We start from the raw sequence: 21,731 nt of genomic DNA, 5'->3' as shown, positions 1-21,731 counted from the left end.
ACGTGGCCCCATCACTGCTCCAAACCCCATCACTAAGTGGAAATGACTCTGCTTCCCGGTAAAGCAAACCAGCCAACCTCTTTTCCGAAAATGGGACGAAGAGGCAAGCAAGCTCCAGTTTTTTAAGTTAAAAAGAGAACAACAAGGCTCACCTACCAACTGCAAGAACGCCACGCTGCTGTTATAACGTAAAAGGGAGCAAGGCCGAGAGAAGGGCACTAAGCTCAGGATCGCATCAGGTATGTCGGGCCTCAGTCGGAGGACCCGTTCTTTCACCTGTTACATCGACCCCGGGCACAAACTGTGTCAACTATTTTATTTCCGCTTATTTTCTGATTTTTTAAACAATTTTATAATTCAGATAATGAAACGAAAGAAGACGCAAGTCTGGTGTCAGGCCTTCAAACTCAGCCCTGCTCTGAGGAGTACCTGGAGGATATGGATCTCAAGATATTCAAGGCACCAAAGTCTGCCTACGTCCCATCCCCCTGCACGTCCGCACACGGCAGAGAGCCAGCCAGTGTTCGAAGGGGGAGACAAAACCAAGCCAAGAAGCTCTGCAGTGGTGCTCAGCCTTGGCCGCACAAAGGAATCACCTGGGCACCTTCTCGTACACCTGAGGCCTAAAGCTTCACCTCATAATATCTGCAGTGAACGGAGGCCTCAGTATTTTTTGCAGTTCTCAGGGTGAATCCGAGGCCCCCACCCTACCCACTTCCTGTCTTGCCCTGGGCCACCCCAGCACTCTGCTCTCCTGTGCTGCTTCTCCTTGGTGAACTGGAGAAGAATCAGAGGTCAGGGAGTTGGATGCCAAAGGCTTGCCCGGCAGCTGCCAACTCGATCACCAGAATGCAACCGCTTAAAAATCATCACTGAAGCCTGGAGCCCCTGGGAGACTCTGGCCAGGCGAGGCTGAGAGAGAACTGTGACAGGCATGCATGCCTTCCAGGGGAAGTCTGACTACGAGAGGGTGTGCTGGAGTGTAAAACCCTCTTCTCCAGCAAAGGTCACTGCTGATAGAACAGCTGGGAGGGGTACACCACGGGTCCTCAGACTTTAGCATCGGAATCACCTGGAGGGCTTCCCAAACACAGAGTGCTGGCCCCTGTTCCCAGAGTTACTGCTTAATAAGTCTGGGATGAGGCCAAGAATTGTAAGGCTTTTTAAAAAATATATTTTATTTATTTATTCATGAGAGACACACAGAGAGAGGCAGAGGGAGAAGCAGGCTCCCCAAGGGGAGCCTGATGTGGGACGTAATCCCAGGACCCCGGGATCACACCCGGAGCCAAAGGCAGACGCTCAACCACTGAGCCACCCAGGTGTCCCTAAGGCTTTTAAAAATAAATTTTATTTTTAAGTATTCTCTCCACTCAACATGGGGCTGAAACCCACAACCCCAAAATCAAGAACCACACGCTCTACTGACTGAGCCAGCCAGGTGCTCCAAGAATCTTCATTTCTTTTTTTTTTTTTTCTTTTCTTTTTTTTTAAGAATCTTCATTTCTAAAAAAAAAAAAAAAAAAAAAAAAAAAAATGCTGCTGCTGCTGCTGCTGCTGCTCTGAAGGCCATACTTTGACAGCCATTGGTTTAAGTTGCACAAACAACCTCATTTAGTTGTGCTTAATTATTAATAACACCTCTTGTTCTCAACACTTACTGTGCACCCACATCACCTAGTGGGTTTTAAGCTCCACCCAAAGCAGTTATGTGAGGGTATCTGTGGCTGCACGTGGGCAACAATATGTTTTAAAAGCTCCCCCAGTGAGCTTAGTAAGTATGCTGGGTTGAGAGTTACTGAGTTAAACTGGTTTCTTGTTTTGTTTTGTTTTGTTTTGTTTTAAGAATTTTATTTATTTATTCATGAGAGACAAAGAGAGAGGCAGAGACACAGGCAGAGGGAGAAGCAGGCTCCATGCAGGGAACCCGACGTGGGACTCGATCCCAGGAACCCCAGATCACACCCTGAGCCAAAGGCAGATACTCAACCACTGAGCCACCCAGGCGACCCAAGAGTTACTGAGTTAGACTGTAATTCAGTTGGCTTTATTTTAATTTGTTGCTATTCATGAAGATAGTCCTGACTAGCTTTAAAGATGATTGGAGAACCCTACACAGAAAGAAGCCTCTGAAAGCAAAATTAACAGGTGTATGCATCTGTCAGATAAATGGTCTATCTCTTCAGTTCTGGTATCTTTTGAAAAGCAGTTGTTCAGCATCTGTGAAATCTGGCTGTGATGGGCCAGGGGAAAATGGGAACCACTGGCTTAGCAGACTCATGAGGCCCCAGCCTGTCTGTGGGAGTATAATTGTGTTTGATGCAGGGAGATGCCAACACCAAGTAAATGGACACGGGCTCCTTGGGGTTGGGACACCGACCTGCATGGACCATGCATGGGCTTCTGAAGTGTCCCGCCCTTTCTCTGGTTTGCTTGGTTTCAAGACAGTATGAACTTATTGTTCATTATCTGAGAGCATTTCATTCAGGTGCCTGTTTGTCACCCGATGCCTCCACGGTTTGGCCCTGTATCTACCCCTAGCACCTGGAACCCTGTCTGCTGCTCAGTAGCCACTGGGTACGCGTTGTTCAGGAAATAGAAGTAGGCCAGGCTTGTCTGAGAGACGATGTTAGGGCATCTCTCACCTTTTTATCAAGAACATCGCTGGGGGAGGAAGGACTGGGTGGCTCAGATAGTGAAGCGTCTGCTTTCGGCCCAGGACATGATCCTGGGGTCCTGGGATCGATTCTCATGTCGGGCTTCCCACTGAGCAAGGAGCCTGCTTCTCCCTCTCCCTCTGGCTCGTCCTTGCTCTCTGTCTCTGTCTCTGTCGCTCTCTCTCTCCCCCCACCTCCACCCCTCCATGCTTGCTCTCTCTCTCTCTAATAAATAAATACAATCTTGGGGATCCCTGGGTGGCTCAGCAGTTTAGCACCTGCCTTCGGCCCAGGGCATGATGCTGGAGGCCCGGGATCAAGTCCCTCATCGGGCTCCCTGCATGGAGCCTGCTTCTCTCTCTGCCTGTGTCTCTGTCTCTCATCTCTCATGAATAAGTAAAATAAAATCTTTAAAAATAAATAAGTAAATAAATAAACACAATCTCAAAAAAATATATATATATATACACACATCCTGTCCTCCTCCCTCTGTCCGCCCTCCAAGGAAACACACAGTCCATTCTTGGTCACAAAGAAATAGGGACCTAAGGTGGTTTCCTCAGTTCTCTGAGTTGTAAAGAAAACACTGGAGAAAGAGAGGAACTGCTTAATGCCAAGTAAGAATCCTGAGTGATGAAATTTCATGTTTCTGGTTCTTGTTTGTTTGGGTAGGGGCGGGGGGGGGGGAATCCGGGGTTCCCCATAGTTTCCCACAGGTGACCTGATTCTCTGGAGGCAGGACTAGGGAACTGGATGGACAGTTGTTTTTTAAAGATTTTATTTATTTGCCAGAGAGAAAGAGAAGGAAAGAGCAAGCAGAAGCCCAGGGAGAGGCAGGGGAAGAGGGGGAAGCAGGCTCCCCGGGGAGAAGGGAGCCCAGGACCCTGGGGTCACGACCCGAGCTGAAGGCAGCTGAGCCCCCCTGCGCCCCCCGGTTGGCGTTTCCATCGTGAGCTCTGCTGCCCTACGTAGTCTGCGATGCTGGGTGGACTGTGCGGTGTATCTTCCGGGCCGGCTTAGCTGAAGAGGATGGGGTGGGAAGAAGTGGGCTCATCGGCGGGGGGCAAAGGCCCGAGGGGCAAGGGCAGGGCCTGACTCTAGGGGCCTTGGGCTAGAGCTGCCTGTGCCCCTGCACCTTTCTCCGCAGCCAGCCGATGCCTGGAGGTGACAAGGCCTCACGTTGAAAGAAGGTTGACAAGGTGTCTTGTGCTCGTTTTGAGGCGGGTCACCCGGTAAGACGCCTCGGTCCGGGAGTTCGCTTGTGAGGCTTGTTCGTGTTTCTACCCCGTTGCCCTGAGAAGCACCTGCGGCTGCAATTTACTGTCAGATGAAAACGTGGCCCACAAAGGGGCCCGCGACGCTCTGATGTCTGTTGCGTTTTAAACGTTTTATTTTGATGTCTTTTTTTTTTTTTTTGATGCCTTTTAAAGAGAAGGTTTACTCCTGTTTATTCAGATTTGCCCAGACCCTGAGGCCGTCTCGATTTGCTCACCTGGGGAAGCTGCGGTTCTGACCACCTGACTACCGCTTTGCACACTGCAGACCTATTCTGGCCTGCGGGCACCTGGCGGCTTAAGAAGAATGTGTGTATTTTTATGGGACGCAATATATATACACTTTTGACATTTAGAACTCTCGAGATCCCTGGGTGGCTCAGCGGTTTAGCGCCTGCCCTTGGCCCAGGGCATGATCTTGGAGTCCCGGGATCTAGTCCCACGTCGGGCTCCCTGCATGGAGCCTGCTTCTCCCTCTACCTGTGTCTCTGCCTCTGTCTCTCATGAATAAATAAATAAAATATTTTAAAAAAACCTCTCTCTACTGGGCACCTGGGAGGCTCAGTCAGTTAAGCATCTGCCTTCAGCTCAGGTCATGATCCCAGGGTCTGGGGATCAAGCTCTATGTAGGGCTCCCTGCTCAGCGGGGAGTCTGCTTCTCCCCCTGCCCCTCACCCCACTTGCACACACACTCTCTCTCAAGTAAATGAATCAGATTTTAAAAACCACAACTCTGGGATCCCTGGGTGGCACAGCGGTTTGGCGCCTGCCTTTGGCCCAGGGCGCGATCCTGGAGCCCGGGATCGAATCCCACGTCGGGCTCCTGGTGCATGGAGCCTGCTTCTCCCTCTGCCTGTGTCTCTGCCTCTCTCTCTCTCTCACTCTCTGTGTGTGTGACTATCATAAATAAATTAAAAAAAAAAAATTAAAAAAAAAAACCCACAACTCTACCATTAGTGGGATAATAGACACACGAGTGCTTGCAAATGGGGAAAAAAAGGATTTTATTAAAATGATAGTTATTGTCATTACTAATCTGAATCCTTTTCCGTTTTTATTATACTTCTATCTCACTTTTGAATAGCCAGTTTCAAAAATTTAACTTCAGAGAGTAAGTTGAAAACAAAAGTCCACACCCTTGCCCTCTCCCTGGCCTGCTATCAGCCCCACTCTGAGTAGGGAAGGGAGACAAGGTGGGCTCTTGTGCGGGGCATGTGGGCCCTCAGGTCAGCACAGGCTCAGAGCTGCCAGAGAAGGCCCCTGAAAAAGACAGGGACAAGCCAAAACATGAGTGGAGATGTATGTTTGTGATAAATTAGAGGGCAGAGAGCAGGGGAAGGAGATGTGGGCTGGTATCCCAGGGGCTAATGTACCTTCACTGTGAGCAGCAGGAGGAAGGGGGAGGGGGTGTAATCAGAAGTTACCATCACCAGCCTATGGGGGAGCAGAGAGCAAGAATTTGTTTTATTTTGGGGAAGTGTTCTTATGACAGGAGGCCAAGGAAGGAGGTAATCTCCTGAGGTCTCTGAAGTGGTGTCTGAGGGGAACAAATTGTGGGTTGGATTTTCTGGGGTCAGCAAAGTCCCTTACTAGGTCTCCTAAGCCCTGCTTGCTCCTGATCTTATTTTACCTTGAAAGAGACTCAATCCTGCCCCCTCCATCCTGGACAATCTAACAGGGTTCGGGCACTGAGAATTGAGTGTTGCCGCTTGAGCTGCTGATCCTGGGCAGTCCCAACCTCTTGCCAACCTCCCTTCTGCCCTTATTAATATAATCCTGCACTTTTTTTCTTATCTAGTTTTTAACGTGATGGATTACATTAGTAGATTCTCTAAAGTTGATCCACTCTTGGATACCTGGTTTCAATCTATGTAAGCATTGGAGTGTTTTTGGTTTTGTTTTGTTTATCTCGTGTTTTTTTTTTTTCCCCCAGCACAATTTATTTCCTTGTTATTTGAATGTTTGGTCTAGGACTCAGCCTAAATTTTTTTCTAATATCTGTTAACTGGCTACATAGCCAATATGCCTGTGGTCTTAGTGATACACCAACATAGGGATGATCTTTGCTTGATAAGAGATAATCACATTCACACAGTTACTAAAATCCAGGATGCCCAGTTAAATTTGAATACCAGATAAACAACAAATAATTTTTTAGTATAAATGTGTCCCATGCAATATTTGTGTGGCCTCTATTTACATTGAATTGTATGAGAGGTACTTACACTAAAAAAAAAAAAAAAAAGTGTTTGTTTGAAACTTACATTTAACTGGATATTTTTATCTGCTAAATCTAGTCATCTTAACCAGAAATAAACATAATGCTTAAAAAAATACATGAATTTTTAAATTAATATTTTTGTCATTGGAAGACAAAAACATATGTCAGGAAACCCGAGTAACCACTGGGGCTCCTATTTCTGAAAACTACAATGGAGTAGGGAGGCAGGAAACAATAAAGGTGGTTTTATTCATATACAACAAAGACACATAGAAGAAAAATTCAAATTTCAAAAACAAACTAGATTGGATGGTTTTGTTCAAGGAAAAGAAACCAAAACACCACCACCAACTGGACCCTGCTCCAGTAGATAACTCTCCTTTCAAACCATCTTTAATTAGTCAGGAAAGGCTTCTGTGTTGTCCTCCCCACTCCCACCCCCCAGGCAGATTTTTCTATTCACTTCATGTTACAGAAATTTTATTTCTTTTTTGAGTTTTCAAATGCGCTCTTACTGGCTTGAAATTTATCTTCTATGGAACTTGTATTCCTTTTGTCTTCCTTTCAAAATTCTCCCTAAAATGTTTGTGACCACCTGGACTTTCTGCAAATTGTCATGCTGCTCAATGCATAATTTCTGGGTCTGAACTCCATCCCTAGTTTGAGAGGAAGATAGATAAGAATACTTTCTCAGTGGGGCACCTGGGTGGCTCAATGGTTGAGTGTCTGCCTTTGGCCCAGGTCATGATCCTGGGATCCTGGGATCATGTGAGCATCAGGCTCCCCCCAGGAAGCCTGCTTCTCCCTCTGCCTATATCTCTGTCTCTCTCTGAGTGTCTCTCATGAATAAATAAAGAAAAGCTTAAAAAAAAAAAAAGAATACTTTCTCAATACTACTCATAGATGTGGCTACATAGTATTCTCCACAGGAAGGGAAGCAATAACTGTTGCCTGTTTTAGTTCCAGAAGACAGAAATAAACTATTTATACATAAAAAAGATTCAAGATAGTTAACATTTTGGAATAAGATAAAACAGCGTTAACTAAAAAAAATCATATTATCCAAGTATTACCACAGTTTCATTTTATTATTTGAATGATTATGATTTTGTCACAAATACATGTAAATCTTGGATAAATTTCATGTCATTCTTCAGTCATTGAGTCGTGTGCTTATTATGTACCAGGCACTATTCTAGGCACTATTCTGGTCTTTTTTTCCTGGGATATACAGGTGAACGAGACCAGGTGTATGTCTCCCTGGGAAGACACTGGCAAGTAGGGACGATGGCACATAAATCAGAAACTATAATAGAGTTTACTAGGAGCCATTTGTTTGTGTACAAGGACATGATATGGGAGAAGAAGGCATTCATTTACCTGGGGGTGGAAGATTCAGGAAATTTTCATAGAGGAGGAGATTTTTAAATTGAATCTCAGGAGTTCATCAAGCAAAGGTATCAGGGAAAGACATTATAGTCAAAGCACATAGAAAGCCTCAGAGCTTGGCACATTCAGGCGGTTGTACCATCTCCTCACAGGGGGCCTTGTAATGATGTCAAGGGGTTTGTCCATCTACCTCAAGGAAATAAAATCCCACTGAAGGGGGAAGTGCAGGGGGAAATGATTACTTTTGGTTATAGGGCTAGTGCTCTGGATGTTACATGAAATTGGGTTGGAGAGGAGACTAAAGGCAGGGAGATGGGTCAAGAAGTCAATGAAGTAACTAGGTGAGAACTAACAAGGGCCTACACTCGTGGGGGCTGAGGAGCTCCCCCCCTGGACATGCTGAGCCTAAGGCCCCCTCCTGCATGGCCAAGGAGAGCTGGCGGTGAGAATACGGGTCTAGAGCTGGGCAGCTGGGCCTGGAGGGAGGTGGTTTTTTGGGAATCAGCATGGATCCCATGGCCCAGGAATGGTGCAAGGAATAAGAAATAACAGATGGATGTTACTGTGAAATGAGCAGGTGGAAGAGAAAGACTCCTCATCAAAGACGGAAAGGGAATAATTGGTGTCGTAGGAGATCAACGAGGAAATGGCACTAAAAGACTCGAGGAAGAAAAGTGTTTCTATAATTGATTAATTATGTTAAGTAATGCAGAGGAAAACATGTCATACAGACAGAAATGGGTCCCTTGGGCTTAGCTATTAGAAGGCACTGGTGGCCCGGATGGAGCCATTTGAGTCCTGTGCTTGATCTCAGTGGGTTGAGATGAAGGCATCTCGACTGTCTTTCAAAGAGATTGGGAATTATAGAAGGGAAATATGGAGGAAAGCTTGAGAACTCAGAGGCACTCTCATAATTTTTCATCATGAATGTCTAATACCTAAAAGAATAGAGTAACGTAGCAGATAACTGAATATCTACCAATTATCTTACACTTTTCCATATTGGCCAGAAGATGGGTTGGTAAACTTTTTCTTAAAGAGCAGAGAATAAATATTTTAGATCCAAAAGGCAAAACACAGGCTATTATACAAGCATTTATTTAACCACTGATATATATAAAAACCATTCCAAGCTCACAGATCAGAAAAAAAAAAAAAAAAAAGACACTCACAGAATTGGGCCAGTAGGTCTTCATTTGTTGATTCCAGGACCAGCATGTTTTCTTCTGAAAGAAACACATCACAGATGCAGTTAAAGCCCTCCTTGTACTCCTCCCAGTCTCATTCCCCTCCCTCCCTCTCTAAAGGTAACTGGTATCCTAAAGTTAACTTGTATCAGTCGCAACTTTTCAAATACGCCTATATCCGTAAGCAATACAAGCATAATTTGGAATGTTTTTAAAAACTTCAAATAAATGCAATCATTCCGTGGATAATCTTCAATTGGCTCTCTTGGCCAACACTACATTTGAGATTGAGTCATCTTCATACATTTGGGTCTATCTAGTTCCTTAATTTTACCTGTTGTATGATATCTCATCTTGGGACTGTGTTAAAATTCATGTATTTTTCTTCTGCTCATTTAAGTTGCGTCTATTTTTTCCATCTTTACAAACACTGCTAAAATTAACATCCTTGGCCATGACTCTGCTGCACACTTGTTTTTGATCTGGGGTATATACCTAGGATTAAATTATTGGGATTGTAGGGTATAAACATATCCAGCTGACTAAGTATTTCCAAATTGTTCTCCAGACTGATTATATAGAAAAATTTCCTTTTCAAGTAATCTGGTATAGTTGGTAACCTGAAAAATTCTCCCAATATGCAACACCTAGAGCTACTGAATGAAGTGTAAGAGGCAACTTTTTACATTGATAAAGAAATCTCAAAAAAGCAAGGAAATCCCAAGGACAGAAAATGTTTATTTAAAAAAAGAAGAGGGATCCCTGGGTGGTGCAGCGGTTTGGTGCCTGCCTTTGGCCCGGGGCGCAATCCTGGAGACCTGGGATGGAATCCCACGTCGGGCTCCCGGTGCATGGAGCCTTCTTCTCCCTCTGCCTGTGTCTCTGCCTCTCTCTCTCTCTCTCTGTGTGACTATCATAAAATAAATAAATAAATAAATAAATAAATAAATAAATAAATAAATAAGAAAGGAAAGAAAAAGATGGTACAAGAAATTTAAACTCAGAGATAAATTTACCTATGCGGATTTCCTAGAACAGAGGTTTGGGCCTGTAGGGACATAGGAGGCTATATAATGCTCTCAGGGGGCTCCTGTCCATCTCTTAGGCTAAATGTTTTTTTTTTTTTCTTAGGCTAAATGTTAAAGCTAAAACACTAGGCCATGGGAAGGCAAGAGAAACAAAAGCAAAAATGAACTATTGGGACTTCATCAAGATAAGAAGCTTCTGCACAGCAAAGGATACAGTCAACAAAACTAAAGGACAACCTACAGGATGGGAGAAGATATTTGCAAATGACGTATCAGATAAAGGACTAGTATCCAAGATCTATAAAGAACTTCTTAAACTCAACAGCAAAGAAACAAACAATCCAATCATGAAATGGGCAAAAGACATGAAGAGAAATCTCACAGAGGAAGACCTAGACATGGCCAACATGCACGTGAGAAAATGCTCCGCATCACTTGCCATCAGGGAAATACAAATCAAAACCACAATGAGATACCACCTCACACCAGTGAGAATGGGGAAAATTAACAAGGCAGGAAACGACAAATGTTGGAGAGGATGCGGAGAAAGGGGAACCCTCTTACACTGTTGGTGGGAATGTGAACTGGTGCAGCCACTCTGGAAAACTGTGTGGAGGCTCCTCAAAGAGTTAAAAATAGACCTGCCCTACGACCCAGCAATTGCACTGCTGGGGATTTACCCCAAAGACACAGATGCAGTGAAACGCTGGGACACCTGCACCCCAATGTTTATAGCAGCAATGTCCACAATAGCCAAACTGTGGAAGGAGCCTCGGTGTCCATCAAAAGATGAATGGATAAAGAAGATGTGGTTTATGTATACAATGGAATATTACTCAGCCTTTAGAAATGACAAATACCCACCATTTGCTTCGATGTGGATGGAACTGGAGGGTATTACGTGGAGTGAAGTAAGTCAATCGGAGAAGGACAAACATTATATGGTCTCATTCATTTGGGGAATATAAAAAATAGTGAAAGGGAATAAAGGGGAAAGGAAAAAAAATGAATGGGAAATATCAGAAAGGGAGACAGAACATGAGAGACTCCAACTCTGGGAAACGAACTATGGGTGGTAGAAAGGGAGGTGGGCGGGGGGTAGGGGTGACTGGGTGATGGGCACTGAGGGGGGCACTTGATGGGATGAGCACTGGGTGTTATTCTATATGTTGGTAAATTGAACACCAGTAAAAAATAAATTTAAAAAAAAAACACTAGGCCATGGGAGAAAGAGAAGGAAGGAAGGAAGGAAGGAAGGAAGGAAGGGAGAAAAGAAGGAAGGAAAGAAGAGAGAGAGAAGAAAAGAAAAAAGAAAAGAGAGGAAGGAAAGAAAAGAAAAGAAGAGAAAAAAAAGAAGAAAGGAGGAAGAAGAAGGAAGGAAGAGGGGAAGGAAAGGAGGGAGCAATGATTTTGGCAAAGTTTTAGTCAGAGTCAGGTGTGCCACCCCCAGGCTGATCTCACCAGCATCCTGATGCCATGGACCCTGGCCCCCCCTTCTGATTTTCAACTTGATTTTCTCTACTTCTTTCTCCTTGGCAATAACTTTGGCTTTCTTGTTGACCTGCTGCTGGTGCTGATGCCCCCACAGCAGACTCCGCTTTGTTGGCTTGTACCTTTCATGAGGTTTTGGCACCTGCTTATACAACTCTTGCAGTCTGACCCCTGAGGCCTGCTCAGCCTGTCCCCTCTCCATCCCAAGGCAGGGCTGTAAGCCTGAGGTCCAAGCACTGGCTTTCCTCGAGCCTGGCCCATCCCTGCCTCCATATCTTCAAATACTATTCTGTGGTTACAGGACTAGATCGTATTTGGAAAGTGTTTACAGTAACCTGGTGCTGTAATCAGAGAATCTGGGTTTCGGTCAAATGGAGTGAAGTCACCTTCTGGGTGCCAAATTGGGTCCTCAGAGCCCCCAAGATTTCTTTCACAAATGGGAATCAACAGATACAATGAGCAACAAGATTAGATCTACCTACATGGCCGATCAAAGTTATCAGAAAATACTATGTGTAAAAGAAAAACATAAAAGAAGGAATAACTAACAAGAAAAAATAAAAGCAAGACACTACATTTTTTATTCTGGAAATGAAAAAAATTTTCTAGAGTGAAAAATATGACTGAAGTTAAAAGCCCAATGAATGGGTTAAGCAGCAGGATGGGCTAGGGACTGCACCAACCCTCCCACCAGTGGTGCAGAGTTCCTGTTTCTCCACATCCTTGCCAACATCTGAGGGCGGTGCAAACTATACACAGGTAGGCAAATTGCACGTCGTATTGTTTCTTTGCCCAGTTGGGCCCATCCCAGCCAAGACCCAGCCGTCTTCTGGTTTCTTGGATCAGGCTTTCAGACGTGGAGGGACTTTAAACCCCAATAAATCCCTTTCTGCCTGTTTTTGTTGTTGTTGTTGTTTGGTTTCTGAAGGCTATTTGGTCCTTGGGGTCAGTTCTCCGCAGGACTCTCCCATAAAGAATGACACAAGGCTGTGCTTTCTCTCCCTGGTTCCCACACCCTGAAGCCTCTTACCTGTGACTTCATCATTCCGCTTTTCCTGCTTCTGGTCTTAACTGTGCTAATCCCCAGATGCCCTGTTGCTCACTCTGCACCTTGCAGCCCTTCCCTTTCCCCCTAAAGGCCAGAGTTAACCCCAGCTCTCTCCAACCCTTTTCCTGTAGGCCAGTCTCTGACCCGACCAGATACAGCTCCTTTATTAATATGCAATAACCTTAGACCTTAGACCCCAACTAAGAATGCATGGGATACATCTATAGTTGGAAGGGTACCAGAGACATATTTTTCTTTTCTTTTTTTTTAAGATTTTATTTATTTCTTCATGAGAGAGAGAGAGAGAGAGAGAGAGAGAGGCAGAGACACAGGCAGAGGGAGAAGCAGGCTCCATGCAGGGAGCCCGACGTGGGACTCGATCCCAGGACTCCAGGATCAGGCCCTGGGCCGAAGGCGGCGCTAAACCACTGAGCCACCGGGGCTGCCTGAGACATATTTTTCTAAACCTGAAACTAGACACATATTTCAGCAGAGCCCAGAAACCCAGAGGCATTATAGTATATGCTGGAGCATGGATTCCTGCGGCTGAATCTTACTTAGATCTACTAGTTAGCACTGTGACCTGAGTAAGTCTGTGCCTCCATTTTTTCATACAGTCAGTAGGATGGATTCTACTACCAAACATCTCCAAGATATTTTTTTAAAAATTCAAGGAAATAGGAGTTTGACACCTATCAACTAACTCATATCCTGAAGTCTTAGACATCATTAGCTCATTTTAAATTAATTTTAATTTAAATTAAATTTTAAATTAATTTAAAAATATATAATCAGGGACGCCTGGGTGGCTCAGTGGTTGAGCGTCTGCTGCCGGCTCAGAGTGTGATCCTGGAGTCCCAGGAACGAGTCCCACATCGGGGTCCCCGCAGGGAGCCTGCTTCTCCCTCTGCCTGTGTCTCTGCCTCTCTCTGTCTCTCATGAATAAATAAATAAAATTATTTTTAAAATAAAAATACATAATCTTTCATTTATAAGAGATCACCCCTTAGCTTTGATTCTATAGCTTTTTATGAATGGGCATTTGGGGAGCACTTTCTGACATTAGAAATCCAGACAGGGCCCAATAAGTGTGCTGGATTGTCTAGATAAACCCAGCTTCTCATCTCTGACTTCTCTGCCATTCTAGCACTATCTGCTTTCAGGAGCTCATTGATTTTTAGCGATCGGCCTCAAATCCATTCTAGAATGATTTTAGCATTTATCAGGAATTATGGAGGTCTTTATTTATGCTGATCCCAACTGGGTTTTGGGAAGTCAAGGATGAGCTACTGAGGAACCTTCCTGGCAGCGCTTACAGCCTGGTGGGAGACAGGGAGACACGCACAATTAGGATTCAACATGATCAGCTGTGTTTACAGAAGCCTAGTTTGATGTGGATATGACACAGGTAAAGTGACCAGCCAAGGAGAGATGAGAAGAGACGTCAAGAAGGAGGTAGGGGTCTGGGGCTTCAGGGTTCTAAAAAAGAGAACTTGTTCACTTTTGACAAGAACCACAGAGGCCTGGAGCACACGCTCCATTCGGTATGACTGGCTGGGAGCGGGAGGGCACATGGAGGAGATGCCATGGGAAGGAGGTTGACCAGAGTCTAAGGGGCATAAATGAGGCAGAGCCAAAGGTCTTATTGGGGAAGAGCCACTGATCAGATATCGGTATTATAAAGAAAATTTTTACTGAGTCTTCAGATGATCCTTTTGCATCTCCCAGATGGCAGACACTTCGACTCAGAAACGTCAAGAAAATAGTCAGAAGCTCAAGAAAATACTCAGGCAAGCTCACACATTACTTTCAGGACCTGTTTGAGGCACCTGTGGTAGCCTTGAGACTCACAAGAGGTGGAAGTGGGATGGCTGGGCTCTGCTTCCTGAGATGCCAAGGACACCCTGCAGGGAAAGGAGTGTGGCCCTCTCACTGGGGCAGAGGAGGGAACCCCGGGGTCCCAGGCAGGCCAGCTGACCGGTCCTGGGGCTTGGACATCTGATCTCCCCCTGCCCCAGCTTCTACACCTGTGCCACAGGGCAGCTTGAGCTGCGTCGTCTTCATGCTCTCTCCCAGCCCCAAACTGTGCCTAAGACTACACATTGCCCCCCCCACCCCCCTGCTTGTCTTCATCACCACCTCCCATTTCAATCAGACATCCTTCCAGATGGAATGGTTCGCCTTTCACTTTTCATTTTCCACCTCTGATGCCTGGCAAGGCCATGTGGAGAGCACCCAGGGCAAGAGATCGGTGGGGCAATGTGGGTTGGGCACTCACAGTGAATCTCCAGGAAATTGCCACACTGTGGCTGGGTCAGTGTGGGTGCCCGCAAGCCCCCCTCCCTGGTCCTCCTTAAAGAACTGTAGCTTGAGAACTTTCCTTTTGCTTGAAATACTGACCTGGGCTAGAAGCAGGCAGAAACTGTTGCCCGAAATCATGGGCAACGAGTTTATTTACCCAAGGGCATGTCAACAAGGCTACAGGAGGCAATCAGGCCTTCGAGGGTGATTGTGCTGCTTGTAGCAACTGCCCGGGGGGTAAAAGTCAATTGCTGCTCTTAGCTCAAAACCATGATATCTAATATTTTGTCTTCCCCAATACCTTTGATTTGCCACAATCGCATCACTTTCTGAAATAAAGGTTCATTAGCAACAACAATCCATGCAAAGAACATATGCCCCGAAGTAACAAGATCAAAGAAAAACAGATGAAAGACGTCTCTTGATAAGTTAGAAGGGATGCCGGGCAACTCCTCCGATAATTTCCTGTTTACTGGGTTGTTTTTTTTTTTTTTTTTTTAACAGTTTTTAGTACACTTTCCAGCAGTACATTTCCATACCCCAGTTTTTCCAGGAGGCTTTGGAACTCGCTGATGTCCCAGCCCGCATTCTTAAACGTAAACTCCTCGCTTGTGATTGAAATGTTCTTTTTACACCGACTGCCAACAAGTTTGTGGTTCTCTAAAGGCGCCTGCTAAAGCCGGTCAGCTGCAGGGACCCCAGCTTGCTGGGAGAGCGATACTGCGGGGAGTTACGGGGGTGACAGCTGCTGGGGGCAGCCCCCCGCCCCCGCCCCCCGCACCCCCCACCGCAATTCCAATTTCCTCCCCTTCTTTTGCAGAAGGGCCGGGGGTGCGGGCGCGGGCTGTGTCCCTCCCGGCCGAGCTGCGCATCCCGCCCCTGCCCTCCGCCCCCCTGGTCCCCCTCCCCGGCCCCCCGGCCCCCCCCGCCCCCCGGGCCGCGGCTTACCCTGGGCCGGGCTGCGGGGCAGCAGCGCGGTCAGCAGCGCGCACACGAGGGCGGCCCCCCGAGCCCTCCGCTCCGCGCGCCCCGGCATCGTGCGGCGCCGGGCTTCAGCCTCCCTGAAACCCCAACATTTCCTGTTTCCTGCTTGTTTGGGTCGGTGCTAACTTGAAGGAGAAGTGTTTGCCTGTTTTTTAGGAAGTGATGTAATTCTGCAGGAGCCTGTCAGACCAGCAAGGATTGCAAAAGAGAAGTGGCTCTGCAAGCGCGGATGCAGGGAGCAAGGTCTCTCCAGCCCTTTGCTGCGGAAACTGTCTCCTGGAACCGGCGCCCAGGGCCCCCTTGTGCTTCGGGACCCGGGATCCAGGGGACTGAGGATCCTGGACCGCAGGCATCCTCCATTCGTGATGTTGCTCAACCCCAGGTGAGTCTCTGGGGCTGCCCAGGGACCAGAGCGGCGCTCTCCACTAGAACTTTCCGAGATGATGGAAATGTCCGGAATCTGTCCAGTACAATACCCTTAGCTGCGTAGGCCACTGGGCCCTCGAAGGGAGACCAGTTCAAAATGAATTTGTAGCTGTATTTTTATTAACGTAAATTAAAATAGCCCCGTGTGGCTCGCAGCTGCTGTGTTGGACAGCTGAGGCCTAGAGAGCAGGGGCACCTGTACCATCAGAAAATGCCAGGCCAGTTCTCCCCGGCCAGGCTCATCACTGTCCCCAGGCCCTAAATGCCACCTCCCTCATGGGAAGGTATGGGACATGCTATACACATGCCCAAATGTGCTTTGCTTCCCCACAGAGAAATGATTTCTATTATTTTTACTTTTATTTTTTCCTTATAAAGCCTTTGTTTTTTTTAGAGCGGTTTTAGGCTCACAGTATAAGAGGAAGGTCCACAGAGTTCCCATATACTCCCCCTCCCCACACATGCACAGCCTCCCATTAACATCCTCCAGGGATCCCTGGGTGGTGCAGCGGTTTAGGGCCTGCCTTTGGCCCAGGGCGCGATCCTGGAGGCCCGGGGATGGAATCCCACTTCGGGCTCCTGGTGCATGGAGCCTGCTTCTCCCTCTGCCTGTGTCTCTGCCTCTCTCTCTCTCTCTCTCTCTCTGTGACTATCATAAATAAATTTTAAAAAATTAAAAAAAAAACATCCTCCAAAAGTGGTACAACTGTTACAATGGAGGAATGCACACGGATACATCGTAATCACCCAAGTCCATAGTTTACATTAGGATTCTCTCATGTGTTGCACATTCTATGAGTTGGAAAATGTATAATGACATAAATCCACCGTGATAGTATCCTCCTGAATAATATCTCGGCCCTAAAAATACAGCATGCTCCACCCATTCATCCCTCCTTCCACCCTAACTCCAGGCACTCACTGATCTTTTTACTGCCTCCCTAGTTTTACCTTTCCCCAAATGGCATATAGTTAGAATTATGCAGCGTGGAGTCTTTCAGATTACTGTGTAGGCTTCCTTCACTTAGTAATGCGCATTTAAGATTCCTCAGTGTCTTTTCATGGCACGGTAGCTCATTTCTTTTTGGTGCTAAATAACATTCCATTGTCTGAGTGTATCTCAGTTATTAATTCAAAGACGTCTTGGTTGCTTCCAAGTTTTGGCAATTATAAATAAAGCTGCCAGAAACATCTGCGTGCAAGCATTTGTGCAGACATAAGTGTTCAACTCCTTTGGGAAAATACCAAAGGGCTTGATTGCTGGATCTATGGTAAAGAGAGAGGTGATCTTTTAAAGGGCCCATTTCTGAAGTAGAATATGTCCCCGGGGTGGGGGGATCTGCATCTCACTTTCCTTCCTTCTTACAGAGGAATACATTTCTCAGAGGTTGTTAACTAACAAAATAGGACTGACTTGGTTTTGATTGGGGGTGGAAGTCCTGCCCAGTGGAAACAATGCAGGAAAGAGGTGTCTGTTTAGACCAGCAAGCAGGGGAGAGTAAAGTGTGTTAGGTTTTGTGTTCTAGTCAAAGTCCTTCCTCTTGTTCAGGTCTAGGGCCTAAGCACCACAGGATAACATTTCATAATCATGTTTGTGGTAGTGCCAAGAAAGGCAGAGAGAGAGAGAGAGAGGCATCAGACACCCACCCTGTCTCCAGCTCCCTGCCTGCAGGGACAATGAGTCACCCCCTCCAGTCAGTTCATCTCTGGTGCTCTGGTTGGTGTGAACACTGGAGGCAACTGGAATTCCTCAGCCCTGACACGGCCATCAGTTTTGAAGTTAGTGCATTGTTGCTTTTCAGTGACATTAGTCACTGTTTTGTTTTTTGCTTTTTTTTTTTTAAATTTTTTTATTGGAGTTCAATTTGCCAACATATAGCATAACGCCCAGCGCTCATACCGTCAAGTGCTCCCCTCAGTGCCCATCACCCAGTCACCCCAACCCCAAGCACACTCCCCTTTCCACTACCCCATGTTTGTTTCCCAGAGTTAGGTGTCTCTTATGTTTTGAGTTTTGCTTTTTTAAAAGATTTTATTTACTCATTCATGAGAGACACACAGAGAGAGGCAGAGACATAGGCAGAGGGAGAAATAGGCTCCCCACTGAGCAGGGAGCCCCATGCGGGACTCTGTTACTTCACACAAAAGTCTGGCATTTATAATCAGCCCCATGCGGGACTCAATCCCAGGACCCTGGGATCACAACCTGAGCCAAAGACGGACGCTCAACCACTGAGCCATCCAGCACCCCCATTAGTCATTGTTTATCTCTGTTCTTATGCACAAGAAACAGGTTGGTGATTCATGAAATGTTCAGTTTGATAATGGATCTGCAATATGCATTTTAATGTTTTAAACCAGCTTAAGTCAACTGATAAAACACGCTTTGCAGCTTAGGTGACAATACAAAGCAAACAGCTGAAGAAACTAGATGAACTCAAAACTGGCTGCTGGATTTGAAAACAGCAGGGAAAGAACTGTCCCCGAGGAGAAGCGGGGGGACGGCCTGGTGGGACCCTGGCCTCCCCGCCTAGCGGGCACCCCAGCTGGGACCCCCGCATGTGGGAGACCAGGCCCAGCCTGGGGAGCTGTCATGCTGCCACTCGCACCCCAATAGGACTATGGCTGATGCCAGGCTCCAGGGGCCTGTTTCGCGAGGGCGGGGTGCCAGCCTCAGTTTCTTCAATCTTAAAACTCTAGCTGGGCTGGGGGGGTGGGCTTTGCAGAGTCGGGGACCTGGTACCTGTGGCCCACCACACACTCTTCTGCAGGCCTCGGTGGAGCCCCGCGGCTCCCAGGTTCCCCAGGTGTGCACGCCTTGGCCCGAGCAGCACAGCACCACAGCAGCTAGCACGGTGTGCATCCTAAACGGAGGTCTTGGAGAAATCCTGCATGACCACGCAATTTTCTTTTGAGTCCTGTAATCAGAAAAGTGTAGCACCTCACTGGTCTCTTTGCTGCAGTGAAAACTCACAGGGAGACTCTGTGCTAGGTAAGGGCTGTTTACCTCTGTTTGTTCTCCTTTTACCAACCATTAATTTTGGCAAGTGGCTGCCTGGCCTCGGATTAAATCCTGATACACCTGTACCGGCCAGTCACAGACCATGAGACACCGGGGAGGGAGGGGAGGCCCTGGAGGGAAAGGCAGGCACAAAGGCCAGGGGGTGGGGAGGTGGGGGTTGGGGAGTAGGGGGGTGGGGGGTGTAACCTGGTCCTGGTGCCTGCCATTGGCTTTCAACAATGAAAGGAGGAAAGGGAGGTAATGAAGTATGGTGGCTGGGAGACGCTCTGGTTACAGGTTCTAGGGACTCTGTTACTTCACACAAAAGTCTGGCATTTATAATCAGCTATCTGTATCACAGAAGTGACTCTCATCCAAATCCTCCTCCCTCCCCTCCTGCTTCCTCCCTGCCCAACCCTCCTTCGTATCAGCCCTAAAGAAAGAGAGATATCAAGGGAACCAACCCAAAAGTGATGAGATCTCACAGTGAGTGCAGGCTTTCCCTTACCCCACGACCTTTCATTCCCAACACATGCAAGACACACACACACACACACACACACACACACACAGCTCCCTCACACATGCACATACTCCGGTACACATGCTTCTACACTCCTGCACAGTGTGGAAATACATGAAGATCATCCAAATGAGAACAAGCAAAGACTGTCGGTTCCAAGCTTTCTATAGCAAAGGAGTCAACCACCATCACTTGCATTTTGGCAGAGACCCAAAGGCAAGCAGAGGAGTGCGAAAAACTTTACAGTGGAAAAAAAGAGAAGGTTTCAAGTATGCTCTGATAGGAGGCTGTTGGCATGAGGAACTAGAAGCAAGTTCTAATTATTGCTTCTAGTGACTGGTTGAGGGTGTGTATTTGGCTTCTCTCAATTTGTAAAAAAGGAATAAAAGTAGGGGCCATTGTCACAGGGATTATTTGGCTTCCTGGACCAGTTATGAGAGTAGGGCTCATAGTTCCTGAGTTGTCTGCTACAGACCATGGGTTACAGTTTTATTATTATCTATATGGTCTGGCCTTTGTTTATATATCGTCTCTCAACACACACCCACATGCATGCTCACACAAAAACTCCACCCACACTGAGACACATGCACATACTTTCTGGGGCTTCTTTCTTTGTCCATATGCTAGGTGGTGGTAGCTGATGGTCTGCAGTGCTTGCTTAATAAGAAGGCCAACCCGCAGACATGGTAGTAGCAAGGGGGGGGGGGGAGGTATGGGAGGGGGTCTGTACATCATTCTGAAGCTAATTGAGAGGGTGTAGGGAGAAGGTTAAGGTCCCAAGCTCTGAAAGGAGTGCCCATATAGATAAGTGGGCAGGGCAAGGCTGGGACAAAAGGATTCAACTGAACCCCAGAATGTGCAGAGAGACTACAACCAGGTGAGGGACTAACAGGAATCCTGCTGTGTCTTGGTTAGCTCGGGCTGCCATACAAAATGCCTTAGATTGTGTGGCTGAAACAACAGACTTTTACAGTTGACCTTTGTGCAATGCAGGGCTTAGGGGCATCGACTCCCCCAATCAAAAATCCATATATAATTTTTGGCTCCCCCCAAAAGTGACTACTAATAGCCTGCCTTATGGATAACACAAATAATCCATTAAGATAAATTTTGTATGTATACTATATAGCATATTCTTACACTAAAGTAAGCTGGAGAAAAGAAAAATATTATTAAGAAAATCATGAGGAAGTATGAAACCAGAAAAGACCCTGAATAGCCAAAGTAATACTGAAAAAGAAAACCAAAGCGGGAGGCATCATAATTCCAGACTTCACACTATATTACAAAGCTGTGCTCATCAAGACAGTGTGGTACTGGCACCAGAACAGACACAGAGATCAATGGAACAGAATAGAGAACCCAGAAATGGACCCTCAACTCTATGGTCAACTAATCTTCGACGAAGCAGAAAAGACTATCCACTGGAAAAAAGACAGTCTTTTCAACAAATTGTGTTAGGAAAATTGGACAGCCACATGCAGAATAAAACGGAACCGCTTCCTTACACCATACACAAAAATAAACTCAAAATGGATGAAAGACCTAAATGTGAAACAGGAATCCATCAGAATCCTAGAGGAGAACACAGGCAGCAACTTCTTCCTAGACACACCTCCAAAGGCAAGGGAAACAAAGGCAAAAATGAATTATTGAGACTTCACCTGGATAAAAAGCTTCTGCACAGGAAAGAAACAGTTAATAAAACTAAAAGGCAACCTACGGAACAGGAGTAGATATTTTCAAATGACACATCAGATAAAAGAATTTAACCAAAGCCAATAGCCAGAAAACAAAAAATCCAGTCAAGAAATGGGCAGAAGACATCAACAGACATTTCTCCAAAGGAGACATATAAATAGCTGACACATGAAAAAATGCTCAACATCACTCGGCATCAGGGAGATACAATTCGAAACCACATTGAGATATCACCTCACATCTGTCAGAATGGCTAAAATTAACAAGTCAGGAAATAATGGATGTTGGCAAGGATGTGGAGAAAGGGGAACCCCCTTACACTGGTGGTAAGAATGCAAGCTGGTACAGCCACTCTGGGAAACAGCATGGAGGTTCCTCAAAAGTTTCTCAAAAAACTACCCTATGGCCCAGCAATGGCACTTCTAAGTATTTATCCAAAGGATACAAACATAGTGATTCCAAGAGGCACATGCACCCCAAAGTTTATAGCAGCAATG

At 46.3% G+C, this 21,731-nt stretch overlaps 1 protein-coding gene across 1 annotated transcript in view; it reads right to left on the bottom strand.

The window, feature by feature from the left end:
* Positions 1-15,720, bottom strand: part of TMEM154 (transmembrane protein 154) — a 29,816-nt gene extending 14,096 nt beyond the window's left edge. The window contains exons 1-2 of the mRNA XM_041738736.1: positions 15,545-15,720; positions 8,714-8,767 (exon numbers count right to left, since the gene is read on the bottom strand). Coding sequence (XP_041594670.1) covers positions 8,714-8,767; positions 15,545-15,632 — 142 coding nt within the window. The 5' untranslated portion in view covers positions 15,633-15,720. The remainder of the gene's footprint in view (positions 1-8,713; positions 8,768-15,544) is intronic.
* Positions 15,721-21,731: the final 6,011 nt, after the last annotated feature.

This window comes from Vulpes lagopus, chromosome 23, assembly GCF_018345385.1.
Source record: "Vulpes lagopus strain Blue_001 chromosome 23, ASM1834538v1, whole genome shotgun sequence".
In the NCBI taxonomy this organism is placed as follows: Eukaryota; Metazoa; Chordata; class Mammalia; order Carnivora; family Canidae; genus Vulpes; species Vulpes lagopus.
This window is presented reverse-complemented; position numbering and strand designations above follow the sequence as displayed.